This window comes from Crassostrea angulata, chromosome 6, assembly GCF_025612915.1.
Source record: "Crassostrea angulata isolate pt1a10 chromosome 6, ASM2561291v2, whole genome shotgun sequence".
In the NCBI taxonomy this organism is placed as follows: Eukaryota; Metazoa; Mollusca; class Bivalvia; order Ostreida; family Ostreidae; genus Magallana; species Magallana angulata.
The window spans coordinates 21,877,636-21,902,874 of NC_069116.1; the positions used below are offsets into that span (position 1 = coordinate 21,877,636).

At 33.6% G+C, this 25,239-nt stretch overlaps 2 protein-coding genes across 12 annotated transcripts in view; both read right to left on the bottom strand.

Moving 5' to 3' along the window:
• LOC128187109 (nuclear receptor corepressor 1-like) overlaps nt 1–12,610 on the bottom strand; it is a 34,814-nt gene extending 22,204 nt beyond the window's left edge. For 10 of the 11 annotated variants that reach the window (XM_052857301.1, XM_052857300.1, XM_052857299.1 and 7 more), the window contains exons 1-2: nt 12,541–12,610; nt 1,234–1,408 (exon numbers count right to left, since the gene is read on the bottom strand). In XM_052857301.1, the coding sequence (XP_052713261.1) occupies nt 1,234–1,408; nt 12,541–12,566 (201 nt within the window). In that variant the 5' untranslated portion in view covers nt 12,567–12,610. Of the gene's footprint in view, nt 1–1,233; nt 1,409–2,321; nt 2,337–12,540 lie in introns of those variants that run through there. The other variant, XM_052857303.1, reaches the window with a different exon arrangement.
• A 1,687-nt stretch (nt 12,611–14,297) lies between these two features.
• Nucleotides 14,298–25,029, bottom strand: LOC128189403 (T-complex protein 1 subunit zeta-like). Its single transcript, XM_052861001.1, has 15 exons — nt 24,851–25,029; nt 18,218–18,281; nt 17,897–18,031; nt 17,574–17,633; nt 17,359–17,472; nt 16,958–17,061; nt 16,754–16,864; nt 16,113–16,272; nt 15,908–15,990; nt 15,653–15,749; nt 15,384–15,531; nt 15,172–15,264; nt 14,946–15,089; nt 14,707–14,779; nt 14,298–14,477 (listed from the first exon to the last, which is right to left on the bottom strand). Exons 1-15 carry the CDS (start codon nt 24,985–24,987, stop codon nt 14,405–14,407), a joined length of 1,596 nt encoding a protein of 531 aa, XP_052716961.1. The 5' UTR covers nt 24,988–25,029; the 3' UTR covers nt 14,298–14,404.
• Nucleotides 25,030–25,239: the final 210 nt, after the last annotated feature.

The following is a 25,239-nucleotide window of genomic DNA, read 5'->3' on the forward strand; positions in this document are numbered from 1 at the left end:
TTAAAAGTTGGAGACAGCAAATTTCTCTGCCAGTTTGATTTATTAAGAAGCTAGGAATGCAATTATACCAACTTAATTAACAGCTGACCATAACAAAGCAACATATAGCTTATCCTTTTGCATGCCAGCTGACCAATTTTTAATGATATTGGACCTCAAACAAGAAATTTAACAATAAAAAAAAAAGAACTCCATCACACTGGATAGCTATTTGCTGCAATGTGGATGATATTTGAATAAAACAAATAGGATTTACTGAATTAAGATCTTAATTCTATATTTTTATACCAGGGTATTACATACTTGAATTTTCTCAAGGGACTGCACTCATCTCAGAAGTGACCACTTTGATAATCATATTTACAGAAATCTCAGTTTTAGTGGTATTACCATATCCCTGTAGGGAATAGATGAATCATGGAATCTGTATTTGGGGTACCATTTTATCCCTATCAAATGCTTTGGGAGCTTAGAAATTACAAAAGAGGGGCACTTTTATTTAGCATCCATGTAGTTTTATCTTGTGTGCCATTTTGTCTTAGAAGCATTTTTAAATAAAACATGCCCTTGAACATGCAAGGGCATGCAACAGTCATTGGAAAACTTTTCTATAAAGTAAAGCATCCTTCTCCGAGGATTGGAAACAACTGAAGGAAGTGGGCCAGTTTACTTGCTATAAACATCAATTCTTCAACACAAAGAGGTAACCTTGACCATAGTGGGGCATAAAACTCACTATCACAATTGTCTAGTAATGATGGGTTCGTCTATACAAAAACAACATTCAATCCTTGTTGCAAGCTTAATAAGCACATCACAAACATTCATTCTTATTATTGCAGTTCTTACAGGATTCACAAACCATGATCTAATGAAAATTTGATGTGTTGATTCACACCATCTGATTTTAATTAATTAAAGACTGGAAATAACAATTTGAAAATAAAAGCTGTTGCTCTTTTATGTATTTTCTACCCAATGTAACAAAGTATATTTATCATGTATGCCTATATAACATGCTATTATGCAACTCACAGGACTTATAGTATCATTGTAATACTATCATGTTCAAACTTTGCCAAAAGGGACATTGCAATTATTGTATATAATTCATGTATCAGTAAGTACATATATCAGCATATATATTTAACAAGATTGAATGTATTATGCATGAATGCCTGTTTCCCATAGATAATACCCAGTTACTGGCGGTAAGTATTCTACAGTCCTTACCTGGTATTCCTGCCTGTACATAGGATAAACAGAGGCAGTCACCGGGACCCCAGGGTAGGCCCTGTGGCTCTGGGGATCCTGGGCATATGGATATCCAGGTCTCTGCTGTACAGGGCTCTGGGGGCGAGGTCTCTTGTACGGGGAGGGCACATCATGGGGGTTTCCTGGTGGCCCTCTAAAATAATAAGAACATGCACATGTAACAAGGGAAATCTTGTAATTTAATGCATGGATTGTGCATACTGCATAATTCTACAAGTTTACATAATGTAGAATTAAAAGTACACTGAAGTAAAAAAAGTTTTCTTTTGGGAGCTATAGGTATAATACTACGTCCCCTCACCCCACCCCCGATTAGAAATCTGGGAATTAGGCTTTTTCTTTTTTTTTGCTTGTCAAGATTTCTGATTAGTGTAGGTCCCTCTCCGACTTTCAATTCAGACCTTCAAAATTCAGTGTTTAATAAACATACTTCTAATCCACACTTACTCTTAAACATACATGTTCTAATACTAAAACTCTCTATATAAATATATCAAAAGTCAATAAACAGGTGCTTACAAACCAGGGCAGCAATGTAATGATGCTGCGTAAAGTCTTATCTACCCAGTCAATCAAGCATTATTTCAGACCCTTTAATCATCCAATAGGTCTCTAAATATGTGATTTTAATATAATCACATTATATTTTTGGGATGATGATTTACAACAGTTTTGAGTGTTTATAGCACAACATTTCAATTTGCTAATATCAATTATCACCATATTCAGTTGACTTTAATAAAATGACTGATAATTACACATGCTATAAGACAGTAATGGTTAACCAGTTCCTTATCCGTGATCAGCATGCATTTTTTACAGAAAGGATCTCATATTTCATTCCAGAAATGACTCTAATATTTCACGATATCATTTCAGAATGCAATAGATGCCATTTTGTATGCCATTTCAAACTGAATACTTTTTAGGCAAAATCAAAAGTCCACTTTTTAATGCTCTCATTGGCAGCCTTGAATTTAATAAATTCAATTGTATACAAGTCAAACAAATGAAATATTAAAGGTTAAGAATTCAAAACAGATTACCATAAGGATTTGTGCATTCTATTTACATCCATGAAGTACTGTGGTTTCATCAATATTCGTTGAATACCAAATTTCGTGGATTTTGTTGTTAAGTTGATCCCCAAAATTTAATGTTTATTGAAGTGCACTATCTATTAACATTTTGTATTGATAGGTTCATTGGCCACAAATTTACATATCCTTGAAACTGTGTTATTTACTTTATCCACGAAAATTGATACCCTTGAATATTAATGAAACCACAGTATTTATTTTCCTTCATCAAATTGTGTTCAAGCTGCTACTGACAAAACGGAATCACAATTGAACCAGTTTGAACTTAGTTCACATATGTATGGATGTGCATTCCTGAATTTTTTTATAACTGCCAACAGACATTAATGTAAACCAATGTTATTGTGCATGTACTGTAGATTCCTAATTATAAGCAAGGAATTAATATCCGTGTAAAATCGCGGGAAGCACATCTCGCAAATTTTAAATCTAACTTGCTTATATTTTTTGGACTGATGTAAACTTAATAAAATTATGATAAAAATTCAGCATTCACGATTTTATATTCCCACGATTTGATGCAAAACGGTTGAAACGCGAAAATAAGTGTCGCATAAAATAAGGAATCTACAGTATTTTATTTCAAAATCCATCATGACTTTTAGCTACATTAAAAATAAAAATAGTTGTAGTAATTTTAATACATGCCTATAACGAAGTACCAGTGACTGGCGTGTTTGCTTCGTTATAAGCGTAATTCGTTATATCTGTCAAGTACATGTAATAAAGTCACAGGGAATGAAAATCACTTTACTGTAAGCGTCAATTCATTATAAGTGTGTTCATTACATCTGTGTTTTTCTGTAAGTATACATGTATAAGGAAAAACATTCTTCCTTCTTGGTATTGTACTGATAATGAGTGATTGACAAAAAAAATATATTTATTAATAGTACTTTACATAATATGACTTATTAAGGAGAGATTTAAAGGGAGATGTAATTTTTCTGCAATGCTTGCTGTCTTCATAGTCACATGAATCACCAAAGATTTTGTGTTTTTTGTGTCATGATTTTTTGACAGACCATGTCTGAAAAGTGTATTAAAAAATATACAATGTACTCAATTTTAATAGTAACATGGTATACTATTTTTTGAACCAGTACATGTATTTTAAATTTTCCTGATAATTGGAAAGTATATACCATATTTTACGAGCTCTGTAGTACATGTATTGTATTTGCAGTATCATAGAAAAAGCACTAACTTGTACTTTTAGGTAGATTATCAACAACTCTGTTCTGGACATGAATATGACAAGAAAGAATGACTTCCACAACAAAGCCATCAATTATTTCCCCCAATATATTCTCTACCATCAATATAATGCTTCACTGTGCATGGTTTCAGTGAAAAGTGACTAGATGTCAATGCCAAATAAGCAATAATATTAGAAATGTCAAAGCCAGGAAGTAATATGCAGCTCCAAACAGGACTGAATCCCTGCAAATTATAAGCTATCCATCAGATAAATTGATTATCTGTGTTACTATTTCAATGCCAGCCTATGCTATTAAATGTTCTTTCTCTGTAGATGTCCTTCACAATAATTACTCTGCTTGATTTATTTTAGAATGTTCATTTTTATTTTAAATCCACTAAAGATACAGAGTTTTTAAGACGGTTCTCCATATAATCTATGTACCAGTACATATGTGCAGCAATGTGTAAATTCCACATAGCTTAAAATAATACATGTACCAAGTATTTGTCATAACAATTCTTAATAGTTTAATAATGTGATATACTTAATTTATCAGTAAACTGTACCATAATTAAAATACAAAACTTCATAATAAAGCTAACCATTAATTTTTGTAAGAAAAATACAACATGAAGTTCTACAGACCTAAACCTTCTCCAAAATGCAGTGGCATGGAGAGCATTCTGAAAAACTTGAGCATTCCATTGTTGCTGCTGTGAAAGTTGCACATGAGCAGAGGCAGTGTTTAGTTGCTGCCCACCAGACTGTGCTGTCAAGGCAGGCGCAACGTGCAGTGATTGCACCATGTGCTGCTGCTGCTGCTGTACCTGAGGATGCTGCATTGGCTGCATGGGAAACTCGGAATTGTTGAACATGACCAAGTTTTATGTCCCCAATAAATGTCTCAATTTGTTCTAATCACAGAAATCTTGAGCGATTATTTTGGCAAACCAATTGGTAATAAAAGTACCATTTAAACTATAAAAGCCTAAAATCAAATTCATCTACTCACAGACTAGAAGGAGGCACCATTAGTCAGTGTCATAAAACATGCAACAAGAAAGAAGGAACAGTAATTAAAACACAGAGGTACTGTTGTTTCTCGATGTATCAATAATGGTCTTTTGGTTAGGATGGCACAGTTGAAATAAGGCACCTCACACTTTTGGCAAAACATGATCACAAAGCACCAAAGAAGATCCAACACTAGCGGCCTCTGGCCATATAAAACACATTTAGTAAGAGTTAAATGCCTTTGCACAAAGACCACAGAGCACAAGTACTATCGTATTGTCTGTTTGTCACTAAAGTACTCCTTCCTGTGACAATGCCAGAGTTGCCTGCAGCCCAAGATCATCCCTGCAGCCAGTGATTCCTATATGGAGAGATAGAGCCAAGAACAATGCTGCCCATGGCTTCAGTAAGTTCTTGTGGCAAAGCAGCATCAATATTTCTTTAGAAAAAAATATACAATTCAATGAGATGTGTGCTATTGAACTTTCCAGGCAAATAAACCCGCATTCACTACTGTCAACTCCAAGTCGATTAAATTTCAAAGAAACAACCTAAAAATCCTTTCATCTTTTTTTTCTTAATTCTGTCACATATTTTTTTTTAACTCAAAAAGAACTAGAAACCTAAGATATAAGAATCAGTCATTAGTGTTGTATCTCCAATATCAGATTGTATAACCACTGGTAATCCTGTTGAGAGTTATTGATTGCAATGACCATTCCAAATTAAAAACCTGACTGTCATTTGCAGACTTTACCAGTGCTGTACATGAATAAACGGCAGCTTCCTCATTTTATTCTGGAAATTTGATTATTTTTCTTCTTTTGCCTTGTTTTTTACAGCTTGTCTTTTACGGGTTTCTGCATTGGTTCCAAGAGCAGAACATTCAATCATGTACCACTTCTCTGCATCTCACATGACTCATATTCAGAGGCCAAAAACCTTTTCATGGATACACAATAGCACCATATTTAACATCCATCAGGTGAGAAAGTCTAATATTCTTGCTGTACATGAACTCTCTATTAGAACTCTGCTATTGTCACCAAAGCTTCAATTTCCATCTGCTCCTGACACATGATGTATTTTCACACAGATTTCAATGAAATTTCTTTACATAATTGAATTTTTTTTCATTACCCAGACTGTACATGCAACACATCTTGTACATAGATTTGATCACTTCACTACATGTGCTGTTTAAGTCTTGAATGTCACACAACACACTAATCAGGCGCTAGACAAAATGATGCCTTTTACAGTGTTATTGCTCATAAGAAGCATGATGATTAAAAACAAGCCTATATAGTAAAGCATGCTAAATGTGCCTAATTAGATTTGTCTATCCTGAGGTTTCAGTGAAAAAGTCAGCATCAGGAGTGGTATTGTCTGATCAATAGTTTTCATTAATGAGCAATTAACAGCCATGAAAAGTGGTAATAAACAGCTGCAGATGGGTGCTGACATTTAAACATCAGTGTGAAATAATAAACACTACTGAAATCAGAACCCAGTATTGGATATTATGTAAAAACATGTATTTATTGCTAAATGTCTTTTCTTGACATATTGAGATGATAAAGTTCAATACCAAGATCAATTTACACAAATGCGGTTAAGCCTTCCCAACTCAATGAGACTAAAAATATTTTTGATACATGTATATCCAAGAATTCAAAATGCAGAAATTAAAATGCACAGGTTTCAACACTAACCCTGGACTGACAACCATTATAAATGGATAGACCGTTGGTCATTAAATCAAATTCATAAAAAATTATTTTTTTTCACTTTTTTTTTTATTCACTTACCCAAAAGAACAATTTCAAATCCACATGCTGCATACTGCAGATCTTGCATTTAAACTTGATGCAGTTTTTTTTAGGAATGAAATGTGACCATTTCTTTAATTAACAAAGAGGCCCACGGGATTTAAACTTAAATCCATAACTTCTTTGACGGTTGACCTCACTTTTATTATTTGATGTTTGCAAACTTCAATTCATAAAGGAGACGGGGCAAGAGTTGGAGGAATACTTAAGGAACTCAAGTGACCAAAAAATACATGTCCACTATATGGCTATATTTGTCACACCCCCCCCCCCCCCCAAAAATAACCCCTGCCACATGGGCAGTGAATTTCACAATATTTAAGAAGAGGACATTATGGACATATTATAATAACAATGCATTTAGTTTAACTTTACCACCACTGCCTTTGAAAGCACAGAAGAAAATATTTTAAAATCAATATATTTTCACTACATGGCCATTTTGGACCTACCAAAGGTGCCTGAACCCCTGAATCAGGGATCATGATTTCACAATTTTAAGGTAGAGAGCTTCATGGACATCATCAAAATGCATGCATTTAGTTTTATTTCCCACTACTGTGGAAGTGGAGAAGAAGATTTACTAAGATTTCATATATTTTCACTATATGGCTATATCATCCTAACCTCAGGGCCTAAACCCCTGACCAAGAGGCCACAAATTTATAGTTTATGCAGAAAGTTTCATGGACATTATAATCATGCATTAAGTTTTTTCTCAAATATCTGTAGGATTAGAGATATTTTCGAAGTTTTAATACATTTTCACTATATAACCATATTGGCTCCACCCTAGGGTCTTGTTGTCTGATCCAGGGGCCATGAATTTCATGGTACAGGGCTTCATTGACATAATAACAATGCATTTCATTTTCTTTTTCACATGTGTGGGAAAAGAAAAGAAAAGAAATTTGCCTTTTTTGCATACTTGCCCCCCCCCCCCCATCCATGAGGCTCTGGGGCCACAAGGTCAAAAGTTTCACAATTAAGATTCCTTTTATCCTAATGATGCTTAAATCCAAAACATGGCAGCAACTGGCTTTGCAGTTTTCAAGAAGTTACAAATGTATAGGTAATTGTTAACAGACGTACAGCACAAAATGTCATTCATTACAATAAATAAATAAAAGTATGTGGAGACTAATAGATAAGCAAAGGGAGATAAACCAAACTATTCAAAGATATTTTTCTGATTGAGTAATTTTGATTGACTGTGCTACTAATAAAATCTAGAAAAAGTGTCTGTCTGATCAACAAGAGGCCCACAGGCCTTGACGGTCACCTGAGTACTATAGCCCTTACATTGACATTTCAGAGAGTTTCTTGTTTGTATTTTAAGCTTCATTTTTAAGTCTAAACCCTAAACTGAGACTCTTCTGACAATTAAAATTACCCTGCTTTTAAAAGTTGATGATTGAAAAACATTCATACATGAAAATGTGGAGGGGGGTTCAAGAGTCGAAGGAATGTCGGATTATCTACACCTTAGATCCAGGGGCCAAAAATAGTAAATTTTGGTAAAAATAGACGTTCACGCCTTTAATAGCTATTAATCTTAAATAAAATTCATACTTTTATTTATAATGCACACAAAATGCTTACAGCTTATTTCTACAAGTATACAATGCACAGGATATTCAAGTATTAATATTTCTTAAAATACAAGACGTATTTAATTCAACATTGCTAAATGACATGTAGTTTTCAAGATGAAGTTCAAATTGTAATTTAGAAAACATACAACAAATACAGTTAAAATTCGGTATCTCGAACTTGATTGAGTAAAAACTTCGAGATATCCGAGGGTTCGAGATATCGAAGTTAATGGAAGTTGGTCTTTAATGTTTCTAGACAAGCAAATGCACATATTTTTTCTATACATGTATACACACATGTATTTAGTCATTTATGTTATCGTAATTCATAGTGTATAATAAAACACTCAAAGATTTAATGTGTTTTATTTCATTTGTATAAACCTGAAATGTTCTTAAATTATCTTGAAAAGCAATACTTTTTAAAAGAAGACTTGCCGTTGTCTTTGTTTGTCTGCAATTCTTAAAACCGGATATACATTACTCTCGGTAAATTGATCAACCAATTACGGTAAAAAGAACAAAAACGGAAAACTAAAATCAACATTACTTATGCCTTCTCGACTTCTGTTATAGCCTTGAATTTTGTTTTAATGGTAAGCACCATTGCCAGATCATCTAACTGTCTCCCGGGATTAAGACCGGGTCCTTCGTTAGATTGTTTATCAGAGATGATGGGTACGGAGAACTGAGTCTCTAGTGTAAATTCATATAACTCAAGAAGTATTTAATTAATTTCTTGATTTCTTTTTCACTCTTATGTCTTTACAAAATAATCATTCCAAGTTATGTCTACCAGCAAGGCATGTGTGAATAGAAAATTCAGACTAGTTGCACATTCATTCAACAGATTTTTTTGGCGTCAGTAATTCGGACCAGTAATGCATTGTTTTAATCGTCCAAGTAGTTCCCTGTAATCATGGCAATTTTTATCACTCACACTCTCACGAGAACCAGCAAGACAATAAAAACAATAGCGATGTATACGACATACAATCAATGTTACCTCTAAAGTTCACCTCAGTACACTCAATCAAAAATAATCGAGTGACGTCACAAAGCTTTACACATTGATCCCATAGATTTTTTCGGCGTCAGTAAATTTTGACCCACAATTCATAGTACCAACGGTTTCCAACCTCACGTTCTCACGATAGTCAAAGTAAAACTTTTAAGAAGTAATTTTAAGAACATCATGCTTTTTAAATAAGTAAATGAAAAGTATACTTCGCGTGCTTTTATTTCTCAGGGGAGCTTTAAAGAGTCAGAAGACACTTAGCCAACGTGAACTTTGACGTCACAATAAGGGGAAATTACCCTAACTGAAGCTATTGTAAATCTGCTGAAAATCCTTTCAAAATCTTGCAAAGCTAAAGATTGAGGACATTTTTTCAGATAAACAGTTGTAACTTGCACTCATTTGAATGAATGCTAACATTTATATTATTCACTATAATTACGGTATGTTAATTTCCAGGAATGTACACGTCGCATCGTTTTTTTAAAGGGGGATGGGTGGGTGGATGGCAGCCTCATCCAAAAAATCTTTACAAGCAAAAAGAAAAAAAGGATAATTCTCAAAATCATGAAACTTCTAATCCTTCAGCTCTATGGTTTCTATATTTTCACTTCCATTTATCACATGCTCCCAATCCCAAGGTTGGGGTGGTGGGGGAACTCCATGTTCTTTGCATTTGTATAATATGACAAGCAAATTTTTTGTAAGCGTAAAAAAAAAAAAAAGAGGAGGGGGCAACTCCATGATAAGTCGATTTTCTATGTGTAAATTGAAAAAAAAATAGTTTAACAAGGTGGGGGGGGGGGGGGGGGGCTCTATGATAAGTCAATTTTTGTATGTAAGTTTAAGAAAAAATGTCTACTGCAAAAAGGGGGATGAACTGACCTACGTTACAATCACTATAAAAGAGGAAATAGTGCAATGAACATTTATATTAAAATCTTTATTATTCAACAACATTGTATCTGAGATTGAATTATTGTTCTGCTTATAAATAAATAAATAACAAATCTTAATTATAAACTAGGAATAATGTAGTAAATTTACTGAAAAAATAGGTTTATGCAATCAAATTTATTTACGTTGTTAATTTTATTTTTATTGATTTATCATAATTCATTGTTTGATCACATGCTGCGCTCGCCCCAACGGTCGCACCGTAAAACATATTATATTCCGAGTGCAGCAAGAGGCAGGCAAAGCAAACACATATATATATATATGTATATAAGAAAATCTGTGAAAAATAAAAGTTGTATCAGGGGTACTGAGGGCTTAAAAATTTTCTTCCACCTTATGGAGGCCGCCATATTGGCCACCATTTTGTTTGACAAAGTTAACTCATTCATTAAATGGCTGGCACTTTTCGACGTTTATTGTCCTTAACTCTGTTAAAAATTTTCCATGGTTTCAATTGAAAGTAATTCAAATGAAAATAATTGACTATGCAAACCAGATAAGTTTCAACAGTGGTTCAATCAGGAAATAAGACTAGTTTCATGCATGTCTTATCAAAATTATTACTGTAGATGGAAAATAAATATATTAACGTCAAGGAACCAATAATTTAATTACTGAGTAAAGTATTAAAAGAAAACATTATCAACTTATGAAATGGATAAGCATTGAAAAATGAAATAAAAAATTCTTGAAATGACTTTTCTTTGGCTATTTCCAAAGACAAAACTTTTATGTTTTTCGTATGAAACTTGACTTTATAGTTTAACTTTGGCTTATAATTTTGAGTAGGCAGGTGGTTCCTACTTTCTACATTTCAAACCATAAAAATCTGCACTCTGCCCAACGTTACATCGTTAACATATTATCTATAAACAGTGAAGTGAAATATCAAATAATTTCTTATAGCATTTTTATCTATAAATGAAGTTTTTAGTAAACAGACGTACTTAAAAAAGTCCTGCTCAAGCACGGACGTATATATTAACTGGATAGGCAATTCTCACAAGTCTTACCAAAATCATGCTGTGCGTGATTTCGTTGGTCATTTTTAACTTCATATATCTATGATGTCACCAGATATATTGTTATAAAATCTTTAAAAAAAACTATCTAAAAATTATTCTAGAATTATTTGTACTTTGTGACCCTAATCTTATCATGTTTACAACAGAATTTTTAAAACCCCAAGAACTGTTTTTGTCCCATTTCTGTCCATTAAGTAAAAATGTAAAATGCACTAGATACATCAACAGGCTTTGGTTTCTATCTTTACGTGTAAATTATAGCGAGCACAGCTCGCCGGCGCGCAGCGCCGGCGAGCGAAGCGAGCTCTAAGAACCAGTGTGCGCGGGAAAAAGAACGAGCTAAACCTACAGTTCATCAAACAAATTTTTTTGTCTACGTCCCATAATGCTCTCTAATGTTTTCACCCGTGGTGCTATGCCAAAAATGGCCGACTTTTAACTCGTAATTTACAGTGACTTAAAGTTTGAAGACACATTTTGAGTACCGCATATGCTTTGGCGAGACTCAAAAGATTTGTTACATGCTTCCATACCTCCGTAATGAGTCGAGAAACGTAAACAAAGACGAACAAAGTCATGGATGACGTCACAGTGCACTCGCGCTATATTTCCCGCGATAAATTTAGAGGTGGATCAAACATCTGTAATGCGTGTACTAGCTATTTCAGTACAGACTGCGATACCTGCCTCATTGACGTATGATTTGTTTTTAATTTTTTTTGATATAGAGATTTTATGTATATATATTAGCAAGAGCCATACTTTACTGTCATATCGATCCATTTTTAAGCTAATTGTGCATGAATGAGTAGGGAGGAAATAAACAATAGGGCATTTTGAAATAAATCAAAAAGGAATAAAATAAAAAATAAACAGTTAAAAAAATTATGTAGATATGGGATATAGTCAGACCATTAAATTTAAAAGTGGGAAATTACACACCTACAAACAGGTACCGGGCTCTCTCTCTCTCTCTCTCTCTCTCTCTCTCTCTCTCTCTCTCTCTCTCTCTCTCTCTCTGGGAAGTGGGTTGCGCTGTATGTATCGTAACCATTAAAATTAGTACCTTTGGCATACTTATTGTAGAGCAATATACTCTCTCAAAAATTCTTTGACGTTCGTTGATACCTAAATAAAACTATAAGTTGACAATGATGCAAGGTATGTGTATAATTCTTGCTGCGCTCGCCAGAACGGTAGCACCGTAAAACATATTACTAAACACATCAACATGCTTTGGTTTCTTTCATGGTCACAGAATTTGAATATTTATACATATGCACAATAACAAAATCCACGCGTTAAGAACTACAGAAATAATCTCAAAACTATTAAGTAACGAAACTCAATTGCCAGTATATCACTGAATATGAAATGTATATTTAAATATTCATTGAAATGAATGCACCTTTGTTAATGTTTTCTAAATATAATATTGCATATTTAATTTTCACACCTTCTAGATAATTTATGCAGTGTGAGAATTTTGATGATATTGCTTTTGTGCTGAATATTACCTCTCATTTGGAGGACGTCCTGACATTTTTTTTTCGATATTTTATGTCGCCATTTTTCTTTCCGGAAGTAGTATCTCTAAATGAAAAACCCGTAAGTAAATTATCAAAATCCGGATTACGAGAAAAGGGTAGCAGAGTGGATCGTCACCCTTGGCTAGCGAAGATGGTGACAATGGTGACTATGCATTTAAAAACTACAGCAACAAATGATACCAATGTTCATTGTATATTTTATTTTATTTCATTTAAGAATATCTATGAAAACCATTATTTATTATTTCCATAGGGTACGTTTTCTCTTGGAGAAAACGTACCCGGGTACGTTTTCTCCTGGAGAAAACGTACCCTATAAATTGGGTACGTTTTCTCCTGGGTACGTTTTCTCCTGGGTACGTTTTCTCCAGCATTCTTAAAAAATGCATGAAAATTTAATTCAAATAGATACATTTCATTCCACAGGTATTGTCAAATTACAAGTGGATTACACAAGTCCAAAGCAAGCTGTTGGTCTGAATATCAGGGTTTGGTTTGTCTATAACGGCTTCACTGTTACAGTAGATGCTTACAATTGATGACATGTATGTCTTTGTTCATTATCACATCCTGTGTGTGTGCCTGTGTGTGTGGACATGTATGCATTTATCGTCAGGTGCTCTAGCACTATAGAAAGTCTATATGGATTCGTCTATATGGCCCAACATGCAATTTTCTCCCTACAAGGCTACACTTAAGCATTCTTCCAGTATCGCCAATAAAAAGGAGTACACTTTGCATTTCTTGAACCACCATCATCATTGCAATTCCTACAAATCATAACTGTTGTGTTCATTTTTAAGCTCCCACCTTCCACTGTCAGTGATTGGCAAATTACTCTTAAGAACATTTTATTCCTTTCTGTTTTGAATAAAAATCCTTTTTGCCAAAGTTCATTTTTAAAGTTGCTTGGTCCTATTTTGTACGCCTTTAAATGATGGTTCTGCTATTTAGTATCTATTATATAATATCGGCAATAGATATTGCAATAGTTATCTCAGACAACTAAGCCATATTTTAATGAATATTAAATGATAAACAAATACTTTTTATAAAACAAACGACTTAAAAAGGTATCGCATTATATCGCCTTATATTGAAATTCGCCCAACGTTGGGGCAGGGATGATTGTATAACGATTTTGACATCACTTTAAACAGTCTCAATTTGAGTAATAATCTTGAATATCAAAAATAAACCTGTGAACATTTTGTTCACCATTTTTTCTGAAGTTCGTATTGTTTACAATTAGTGCATAACATGTGAGTTGAATAAATTCGAACATTCTAAGGACGAAATCAAATGGTTTTCTTTCCTAAACCTTCCCATGATGCATTTTGGTTTAGTTTTTTGTAAGACATAAAAGACATTATTTTTATTTAAGTTGAATATGTCCAACTTTGAAAGCAGACCGGTTCTGCAAGTGTAAATGGGCGAAAGTTTAAAACTTTTTCAGATAATTGGTTTGTATGAAACATTATTTGATACTGTTATACATGTAGCAAGAAAAAATCCTGACCATGCAGCTTTAAAAATTTCATAAACCCAGGAGCTTCCAGTCCCCCCCCCCGAGATTCATTTTTTCCTTTGAAACCACATGGAGATTTTTGCCTCACCTCCCTTCCTTGAAAATGAGAATTGTGCAATTTTTCATACTCAGTCTGGCAATTTAGTGTGAACCTTGTTTCAAAATCACAGTTTTATTTTCAATTAAAACACAAGAAAACTGTTTTTTCATCCAAATATTTAATGGCAGGGAAAAAAAATGATTTGTTCACTTTCAAAGGATTTCAGATTAAATTAATGTCTACAGAGATGATGAGGTTCTATGCTATCCTTTCAATGAGGTCATTCCTGCTCGCATAATTTCATCCACCAGTAAAAGATTTGTGGCAATAACAGTACTGTAAAACAAAAACAAACATGAAAATATTGTTGCAAAATGCAAATAAAGATTAATAATATATTTTCATTATACCAACCTTTTCCAAAGTCAATACAAAGATATTTAACTACCCACGGTAGAAATACATAAAATTTAATCAATTCAATGGGTATTTCATGTCATTCAATGATAAAGTAAGCAATGAAAAATTCAAAATTCTTTTGCATTGTATATTTTAAAGAGCTAACCAAGAGTGAAGAAGTTGTCTTTTGACCCGAAAGTTGTCTAGAATTCCTACATCCATTGGTAAAATAGCTTCCCCTGCAAAAAAAATACAATTGAATGGTTACAAAATACCAAAAACATACCCATAACATAAATGTCACCAATTGAAGACATCTACTGTAACAATATTTCTTTATGCTATATACATGTACTAATGTTTTCATACACTTAAAACTTATATAGTGAAGTCTTAAAAACAAACCTGTTTTGATATCCAGACCAACAGCTTGCTTTGGACTTGTGTATTCCTCTTGTAATTTGACAATAGATTCCTGGGCATCTAGACCTGAATTATGTGCCAAGGTCTTTATGATAACTAGCAGAGCATCAGCATATGCCTGGACACCTGAAATGAGAGAAAACATTACAATACGTTCATTGAAGTATAGATGCTTTCATTATCTAGTAAATTCAGTAGGTGTGCCTACCTAGTCTAGCTCTGCCCTTCACTTCATTTTTGTACTTCATCAGTTCCTGGTAGGCAGCTATCTCAAATGCTCCAGCGCCGGGCAGTACACAATCTATAAATTACATGGTGTGTTTTGCTAATATAATCATTTTTTGGGGAAGAAATATTTTGCTTGCATTTTAGCTATAAAGTATGGGCAAGGTAAAACTCGTTTTTTCCACTATTACTTACTGTCCTCAATGGCATTTTTGACAGCCCTAAGGCCATCCCTGATAGCATCCTTGATCTGGGTCACAGTGTGCTTGTTGGGGCCTTTCACCAACAGAGTGACTGACAATGGGTTCTTGCATTGCTCAATAAAAGTATACTTATCTTCTCCCTGTAAAACAAGAACAATTTATTTTCAATAGTTGCATAATTAACTCTATTTGTAGATTACGAACTATGAAAACAGGATTAAAATGGAAAAGAAAGAAGCTGCTTAAAATGTGATATCTTACCAGAACACTTTCATAGATGAGACCAGCATATCCCAGACACTCAGGGGTTAGGTCATCTACCGAGTTCATTGCTGTTCCTCCACAGGCTAGAGTTAATCTGTGTGATGATATAAAACTTAAATATTACCATCCCCTAGAAATCTCTTCTCCACATAACCTTTAACTTAAACTTTAGTCTTCACAGATGCTATGGTTTGAATTCTTCACAATACCGTAATATCATTATTTGTGGAGACTTTTCCATTCAAAACATACCTCTCCATATTTCTCCTCTTTGCTCTTCTAAGTCCAACAATTCCTTCTTTAGCCAACATGTCCAAAGACATAGGATCAATGCCCTGAAACAGAACATGTACATTACTGTCTGCTCTGTTTGACAGTAAAAATAATGTTTACTGATACTTCTTTTTCTCTATACAGAGAGAGAGAGAGAGAGAGAGAGAGAGAGATATTTTCCTACCTTCTGGTTGATAACATAGAAGCTCTTGTTGTTGCCTTCACAGACTTGCTTCTTCAGGGCTATGATTTTCCTCACACGTTCATCAATGAATTCTCTCTCAGCCTGAACCAGCTTCTCTCTTTCTGCAGCACTCTTATAGAAAAATCCAGAGTTGACTTCACTGAAAAAAATATACATTCATAATTTCCATGTCACTTTTTGAGAACATTGAATTCTAAAGAAAATATTTATAAAAGTCTGCATTGAGCTAAATGATAAACATACACATGTATTCAAGCTAGTGGCGCTACTCATAATCTTGAGCTAAGCATGACAGTTTTTAAATACCCTGTAACCAAATAAAAATGCTGAACCTTCACTCATTCCCTACGTACATTTAATGACAAGAAATTTAAGGTTTAGTTTCTTAGCACTGCTGTCACATTAATTATTTTATTGCCATATTGCAAAGGGATATAACTCATTTTGTTGGACGGTTAAAAAAATCCTATCATTTTCTTTTTCCTCTCTCTCTACTTAATATCCAAGATTGTTATTTGACCAGTCTCATCTTCTAACTGCAGTAAATTTCAATATCTCAAATTAAATCTGGCACTGCTATCATAGCATTCCACCAGCAGGTCCCTTATTATTATACTTACGTTTTCTCATACTCCAATGAGACATTACAAGTGAGAATGTAACAATTCTCGGATCTCTTCTTCATGTCAGGATGCCGGGCTCCATGATCCATCACAATTCCCTTCACCAATCTGTCAAATATTAATTCAAAAAATTTCTTAGTAAATCTGTGAAAGTGACTGAATTTAAATTATTTCAGCTGAATAGTTACTTTGTTGGCTTACACTGTGTCCATGTCAGTCTTGTGCATCATCTCCATGATTTCCACCATGTGCAGATCAACTGGGTCATTACCTCGTTTGATGGCCAATACTGCATCAACAACTTCCTTTAATATTCAAAGATGTACTTATCAGCAAATTTAGAAGCAAATAAATTATCATGCATGAACATTCAAAGGAACATTAAATGTCATCTGACTATAAAAAATGCATGTGTCCTGTTAGTAATTTGTATGCATGCACAAGATTAAATAAACATAATTTGTAGCCTTGCACTGCTTTGAAATATAGAAGGGTGCACATACTAACTTATTTTTATGCCCCTGCCTTTTCATGAAAGATTTTCCTTTTAACTACCATGTATTATCACTAGTGGATATATTTGTAGAGTTTCAATAACCTACCTCGGTCAGCAGATCAGCTAGTTCAGTGTGAACCTTCGTCCTGAGAGACGTCCTGGCCACCTGTATAAGGGTGTCTCTGTCTATCTCCCGAGACACTTTACACTCCTCCAAAACCTGTATGTACATCACAGACATCAGATTTCAATACAAACTCCCCATATAAAGGAAATAATAGTAACAGTCAACAAAACGTGAATGTGCAGTTAACATCTTACCTCTAGAGCCTTTGCCTTTGCCAAGTCAAACCCTTCTGTAATTAAGCGAGGATGAAGTCCCTGAAAAATACAAAACAAAATATATGAATCAAAACCAAATAATTTGGTACATGAGGAACATATACAATACATACAGAATAAAAATAAAGAAAAATCGTCAGAGTTATACATAGAGTCAGGAAAAAGATAGTAAAAATGGATGTATAACAGAATTCATACTTATATAACGCTTTGGTAAGAAGGATGCCTGAACTTTCAATCCTCCTTACAAAGTATTTAATATTTCAAACTTAAAATTCAAAATGGGCACTATTTTTTAATACCTCTGAGATATACAGATCTGCCTGCTTCAACAGCTCTCCAATAATCAAAACATTTGATGTTGTTCCATCTCCTGTGATATCGTCCTGTGCTGTGGCTACACGGGCAATCAGAGATGCTGTTGGATGCTGGATTTGCTGATAAACAACAGAATATCCATAAATTAAGTACATTAAACTCTAATCAATATAGTACCATAAGTTAGTTCATACTTGACAGTATATACCCATTACATAATGCTTGTAACTCTTTAACATATTTCCATATTTCAAATTTCAGGCACCAACAAATGTCACTCATGAGGCTCTCTGAAGTATACATACCATTTCATCAAGAAGAACATTCCCATCCTTTGTCAGTTTGATGTCACCTGATCCAGACACCAACCTATAACATATAATATTCTCAAAATAAGAAACATTAAAAAATAAGAGCATTAACAAGTCTATGCTCAAAAAAAGATTTTATAACAGGACACATTTAGTAAACCTACATGTTTAAGTGAGCCATAAAATGTAAGTTTTTTCTATGTGAAATGCTGTAGCTCTATGGCATTTCAACCAAAACTTCACCATAGAGTTACAAATTACCTCTGAGTTTTTGCCACAATGTTAAGAAAGAGATTTTTTGTCAGAAAAATGATACACAAAGGGAAAAAAGAATGACTCCTACTTGGTAGTTACCAAAAAGGAGTCAAACCATCAAATGGTGGGTTTAGATCGAGAGTCATCATTTTTACATATTTACATTCGTGTATATTTCCCATTATGTTTGCATTGGAAATCTGCGACATTCAATTTTCTATGAATACACTTTGCTTATTTATACGCCGAGAGCACAGATACAAACATCTTCATGTGTTTTGAGCATATTTATTTTTGCAAAATTAAATAAAACTTTCAATCTTACATGACCAATTTGATATGTACTTTTGAAAAACAATCATTAATATCTACTCCTTAATGAAAAAGATTTTTCCCCACAAAGTTTCTGGCACTACATTATTTGACACGGAAGCTAACTAAATAACATGTTAATATGGCTGTTCCATGTATGTTTCAAATCCCTGACTAAGAGCGCAAATAATGGCTATATAGCAGTCTTCACGACAATTTTTTTTCAGCACATGCCGTTTGGGCATGTAAACCCATCATTTTAACGCAGCCCATTCAAATTTTTACATCCTGAACTCAAAATTCTAATATTTACCGATACATGTATGGTGCAACCAAAATAAATAAAGAAATAAAGGTTTTATATCAATTTCATCATCGTTGGTCATCTCGTAATTTAGCAAACATATATACAATAGGTTTAACTAAGGCCTAACAAAAAAATATGTTTGTTTACGGTTTCCCGACCGACCCTATATTTAATCGCCGACCCTAATTGTTTTTATCCATCGTTAGAAATCCGGAAGTCACACGTGGGTACGTTTAACTTTTATATTCATCTTAATCTGTCAAGCGTTTGAAATCGAAATCGAAAGTGAAAAAAAAACATGGTGACAATATCTACGTCCACATGTTCTCTGCAGTTTGAAGAATGCGCACACATAAAGCAAATGCAGTTAATATCGGCATTTATCCAGGTGTTCGATCGATAACATGGGGGAAATGAAAAGGTTCCCGATTTTGAAGTACGAGGCAAACAACATGGAGGCAGGATAGTTTTGACCACAGGAGTCGGCGATTTTATCAATTTCTTGAAAATAAATGAGAAACTGGCAAAATCCTACCAGTGAGCTTCGTGAGCGTAGCAAGCGAAGCGACAGGATGGCAACGAGTTTTCTAGATTTTCTTTATTTCGATATCCAACCGATATTATACACCAGACATCCGTAGTGTTATTTTATCAATTTCTTGAATTTATTTCCCTAAAATTATCCTCAAAAATCATTTTAAATCCATTTTTGCACATCTCTATCATGGCCATGCTTGTGATGTGCAATATCATGTTTTTTAAAAAAAATAATGGGTGTCTGTTTTGTATAAAAACTTAGCATATCGAGACATTTTCAAGGAACATTCTGCATAAAAATATATAGTCTGTTGCTCTATTGATACTATTAGCAGGTCAGGCGCAAATCGAAAATTAATCTTCAGGGGAGATATCTACTTAGCATGTTAATTGTTGCAACAGCAGACATAAACTATTTTTTTGTATTGTCTTATTTATTTCTAGAACACATTTTATCCACCAATTAATGAAGATAAAGTTTAAAATCAATAAACCTCTAGATTTTATATTTGATTACAAGTACCTAGATTCTATAAAATAGACTATAAATACGAGGCACGATTTTTACTTCGAAACTGAAAGGGTCAAATAAAACCACGTGGTCAAAAATTTAAATGACAATAACATTCACAGGGGTGCATGTGGCAAACAAAAGTAAGCATGACACAATGGCAAAACAGTTTTGTATTATCAGTTTGCGAGGGTTGGTCGGAAATTATTGAGACATTTACTCTTATTCTTTTAGGAAAAGAGATTTACCTTTGAAATTTCACCAAAATGTAAACCAGAATAAAGTTTATCAATGTAAAAAGTTTCTTTTCCATGGCATGAATAGATCATTTTTGGTAAGTGGATCAACGTGCCTGCGTCCGGTGACCCAACACAACCGCAAACTTTTCGCAACGTCACTTTAACGCTTCTCATTGCTCCTGTGTTTAAACACCTTACAAACGACCGGAAATAAGAATTATTTTTTATTTCTCATCTTTTGTTTTGATTTCAAGATGTCATCATTTACATATTCTCTCATTCTTGATTTTTATTTTGTGTTCTGTTTACCCTAAAATCAAATTACTGTGAATGTCTCCTGCAGTCATTTTGTTTTTATTTTAGAACTGTTGACAACAGTTAGTGTGTAAACAGTACTGGATATTTAGTCTATTTGTCTTAATTCTAGTCAAACAATCAGTGAAAAAATATGATGAACTGAAGCTCTGTATCCCTGGTTATCGTATAGTTTTGGTTTAAGGAATTGCGTGGCCTTAAAGGTCTTCTTCTGAGATTTCCACAAGTTTGATGTATATTCGATGTGCCGTCTTGAGGTCAAAATTCAATGTAATGTCGTTGTCATATTTTCTATTGCTTGGTAAATATGTTTGTACCAAATCCATATTTTACCTCGAAAATTAGTGAAACTTAATCAAAAGTTAGTCGCAAAATATAGCAAAACATATTTAACATGAACATATTTAATTTGATTTCTTTTATCATTAACTGTAATTCTACGGACACTTTGAAATGGGATGTTTTTTAGTTTTTAGTTTTTTAGTTTTTTAGTCTCCGAGATTATGCCTGCGCCAGGTACCCCGTTTTTCTACCGTCGTAAACAAAATATTTAATTAACTTTCAATATTACTTTGTTTAATTATTTGTTTGGAATTACTCAATGTTTATGCTAATTTTCGTAAAACTTTGTCACTTAGAAAGGGATATATTCGAGTTGTCTCAAAAATTTCATGTATGTGACGTTTCTGAAGTTGTGTAAAAAAAAAATAAATAATAAAATAAAAAAATAATCCTACCTACCGACCCTATTTTTTTTCAGCATGTAACAGTAAACAAACATATTTTTTTGTTTGGCCTAAACACTTCAATGATTACGATTGACGCTTATTTGACAAGTCGTACCGAGAATGCACAAAGCAAGTTACGCGAATAACTTGGGTATGATGGAAGAAATGGCAAGTAAACATATTGTACATTGACAGAAAATTTACACATGCCCTCCGGGCATGTAATTTGGCAATTTTTCATGCCCGCCTGCAAATTTACCAGGCCCCGGGCATCGGACTCCTGGGTTATTTCGAAGACTGTATAGTGGCGATACACAATATTTCATACCAATAGACATCAGTTTGAAAATATAAATATAAGCATTGAATGCTAATTTTTGGATGTCATCAGTCGTATGACACACCAAGCGGTGCAGACAAATTATCATACTGCAGTATTCAATTTGTTTTCACCGCTTGGTGTGTCATAGGACCGACAACATCCAAAAATAAGCATTCAATGCTTACATTAAAACTAACTGCACCACTTCAATTTACATGACTGGTAATGGTGTAAATGAATATTAGATACAAGTTAAATTACAATATCTGTAGTAAATTGTCAAAGGAATATTTTGAAATAGAATATATTCACAGAACGTGTTCAGAAATATTAAGATTAATCAGTCCAAAACTTGATAAATCTTTTGCAGATTTATATTGCATTTTTCAATATATATTTGATCAGTGCTTACTATCTATCAAGATATATTAAGTAGTCTGGTATTCTTTACACAATTGCACTGAGAAATATAGTTTTAACTAGACACAATTTCGTTGCGAGCAACAAATAGGTCTTCAGTTTGATTATGAATAAATGATAGGGTTAAATCAAAATGTTGACATTTGGTACGAGTTACTATATCAACTTCCTTTTAAACTAATTTTTGGACCTACATTGCAATGTTAAGATTTTCGGGAAAAGGTCATTTTAAAACTGCAATATCTCTGCAATGTGTTGTCCGATTTTTTAGTCTTTAGTTTTGAATTCAGTACAAAAATGTCTACAAATTGAATATGCTTTAAAAATCAAAATATCAATCTTTTGTATAGGGTACTGTAAAACGATAAAATATGGCGCACTACAAATGTAAGCGCCTTTGGCGCAACTGCCTCTGAGCGCTAAAATTAATAGTGCGCCACCAATTTTCCAAATGTATTAAATTTCTTTAAGTTGCAAAACAATAACGTCAGTCCATTTTTAAGGCTATATATACAAGTGTTCATTTAACGTAGCTCGCGGGTTTGCTGACGTCACAATAGGAATCGACGTTAAGAGTTGACCGTCATAGTAAACTCATAATTTTATTTTAAAATGACAAATGAGATATTTAGAAGTATAAAAGAAAATATTTTAAAAAGCTTATATGCGGTTTATGACTGTTTATATAAAGATTTATAATATCAAGTGCTATAAATTTAAAGATGTCACATACATTGTCACATTTTGTTCTATAAAGATAAAGAATGAGTGTGCGTTAGAACTCTTCCATTTAAAGTCATGTTTTAAAATAAAATGTTTGCATTAACTTCGCTTTTTTTTTTTACAATTATAACTTCCGTAATCTGTACTACCAATTAAATTCTTAAATTTCTTTTGGCTTGAGATAACTGTTTTATTCGATTACTTACTTATAATGTCAGTAGTTGCCTGGCATTTTATTTTTGCATTGATTGACTCAGAGTTTCATTAAAACAAAAATAGCAATTTTCTGTATCTTTACAGCCTTACATTAATTGCATTTTTAAATAACATTCACAATAATGTCTAATAAGCATTAACATGTTCTAAAATGTGTTAAATAGCTAGTCTTGTCAATAAATGCATTTCAATTTTGGTGTTCTAAGAAGTAAGGAAATGATGACGTCAGGCTAACGTCGTAATGAAAATATAAGGTTTTGAGAAATCTTTTAAATCTTTATAGTTTTTTTGCCAAAAATTGGCCGAGAACACATACTGATATTTTTTTATGAATTGATTCATAATTATCTCCTCTGTTTTTGTGTTGAGTATGATTAATTTCGTCTGAATTGTTTAAAAGTTTGGAGCATAGTTTTGTAATGCGTTTCTCGGTTAAAATGTGCATTTTACTATATATTTCATTGAAATGGCGTTGCTTGATTTTATCAATGACACTGTATTTGAAACACGATAACATTATTACCGGGCAGACGAATCTTAAATAAATTTTAGAAATAAAACTATAAAACCTATGGATCGCGTGGACAAATTTTCAAGGTAGGTTTTCTCACAAGCAGGTAAACCCGCGAGCTACCTTAAATATCAGATGCTGTCGGTTCTGTTTGTTTAAACAATTACACAGGTAAACGGTATGGTTTATCGGGTATAAGTGCCTAAACATGGATTAATTAATTCAGTTTTAATTGCTTTTTAATATCTCTCATTAGCACCTTGAAAATTGGGCTTCTCCCGATGCCACAACCATTTAGCGCCTCGAGGTGAAAATGTGATTAAGAGTGGCGATCGTTAACGCTGACAATGCATGAATGATCATAATTTCTTTGATATCTGATTTGTGGATATAAAGATAACAAGACGATACCTATTTTTTGTGTTTTTTTAATGTAAATTACTGTGAAAAAGATTCTCTCATGGTGATCGACACTCATGGTAAATGTAGCTTTCGATTTAACTTTTAGTTTCGGGACTCTTCTAGTGTTATCCAAGTCGACACGTTAATTTCAAAGTCCGATAACTCAAATTTGTTTACCATCAAAAATTACACATCATCGCCAATAAATGTTTTCATATCTATCTACTGACGATTTACCAAAAAGTAAGTGTATTGTTCTCAATAACAGTTTACGAAATAGAAATCAAAGTCGTTGCGTTCAGGTGCTTGAGTGAACATAGAAATAAATTTTGGGCGTGATCGTTTATCAAACAACATTTTTTTGTATTCTTTTTTAAAGAAAAGATGCATGCGCTAAAATATAATTGCGCTAATGTACTGGCACTTGCGTTTGCGCTAAAATACGTATGCGCCAAATTTTCTCGTTTTACAGTAACCCATTTTATCTATTCTTGTTTACTGTGGGAGGCACTGTAGCTCTCTGGTCGTCCATCTGAATTTTCACAGACCAGTTACTGAGGGTTGAGCCCAGTCTGCTAGCAGTAAACTATACAATCTTGTATACCTCAATACAAAGATTAGTAAACTCTATTTAAATAAGAAGACGAAGATATTAAACAGTAAGCAATTGAGATGTTGTCATAAGACAAAAAGTCATAATTTAAGAAAAAGTATAACAGAAAAGTATGAAAGCTAAATAACATGATTAGTAACGGAAATAACAAATCACAACATGAGCAAACCACGTGTTCTGGAACGTTCGGTTTCCATTTGTATTTACAACACTTACATTTTAAGGGTCCCCTTTGGTCCAAGATTTGATTTTAAGACATCTTGAAGACCTTTAGCAGCGCTTATGTTCACAGCAAGCGCCTGCGAAGCCCTAGCAACTTCAGCTTTAGGATTGAGTGTCTTGATAGCCGACATGACTTTGCTTGTTTCCTGTACAGTAACTTCCCTTGCTAGATCGGAAGACGGCGCTGTATGCCATGGGAGAAGTTATTATTTGATAAAAATGACTTGCAGATTTGGCGTATTATAAAGCGATTTGCAAAAGACAATGGAATATGTTAAATATATCTCCACTAAGAATATTATTTTTTAACCACATCTTAACCTACCCCCTCCCACCGATGGTTTGACGTGCGATTTGGGTGCAATGACTACTCCCTACGGAGA

Bases quoted from the DNA above. Each gene is read 5' to 3' on its own strand.
- LOC128189403 (XM_052861001.1), bottom strand. From the start codon at position 24,987: ATGTCGGCTATCAAGACACTCAATCCTAAAGCTGAAGTTGCTAGGGCT. The intron at 17,062-17,358 runs GTAGGTTATTGA...TGAATATTAAAG, and splicing joins TAGCTGATCTGCTGACCGAG to GAAGTTGTTGATGCAGTATT. The intron at 15,090-15,171 runs GTAGGCACACCT...CTCTCATTTCAG, and splicing joins GAAGGGCAGAGCTAGACTAG to GTGTCCAGGCATATGCTGAT.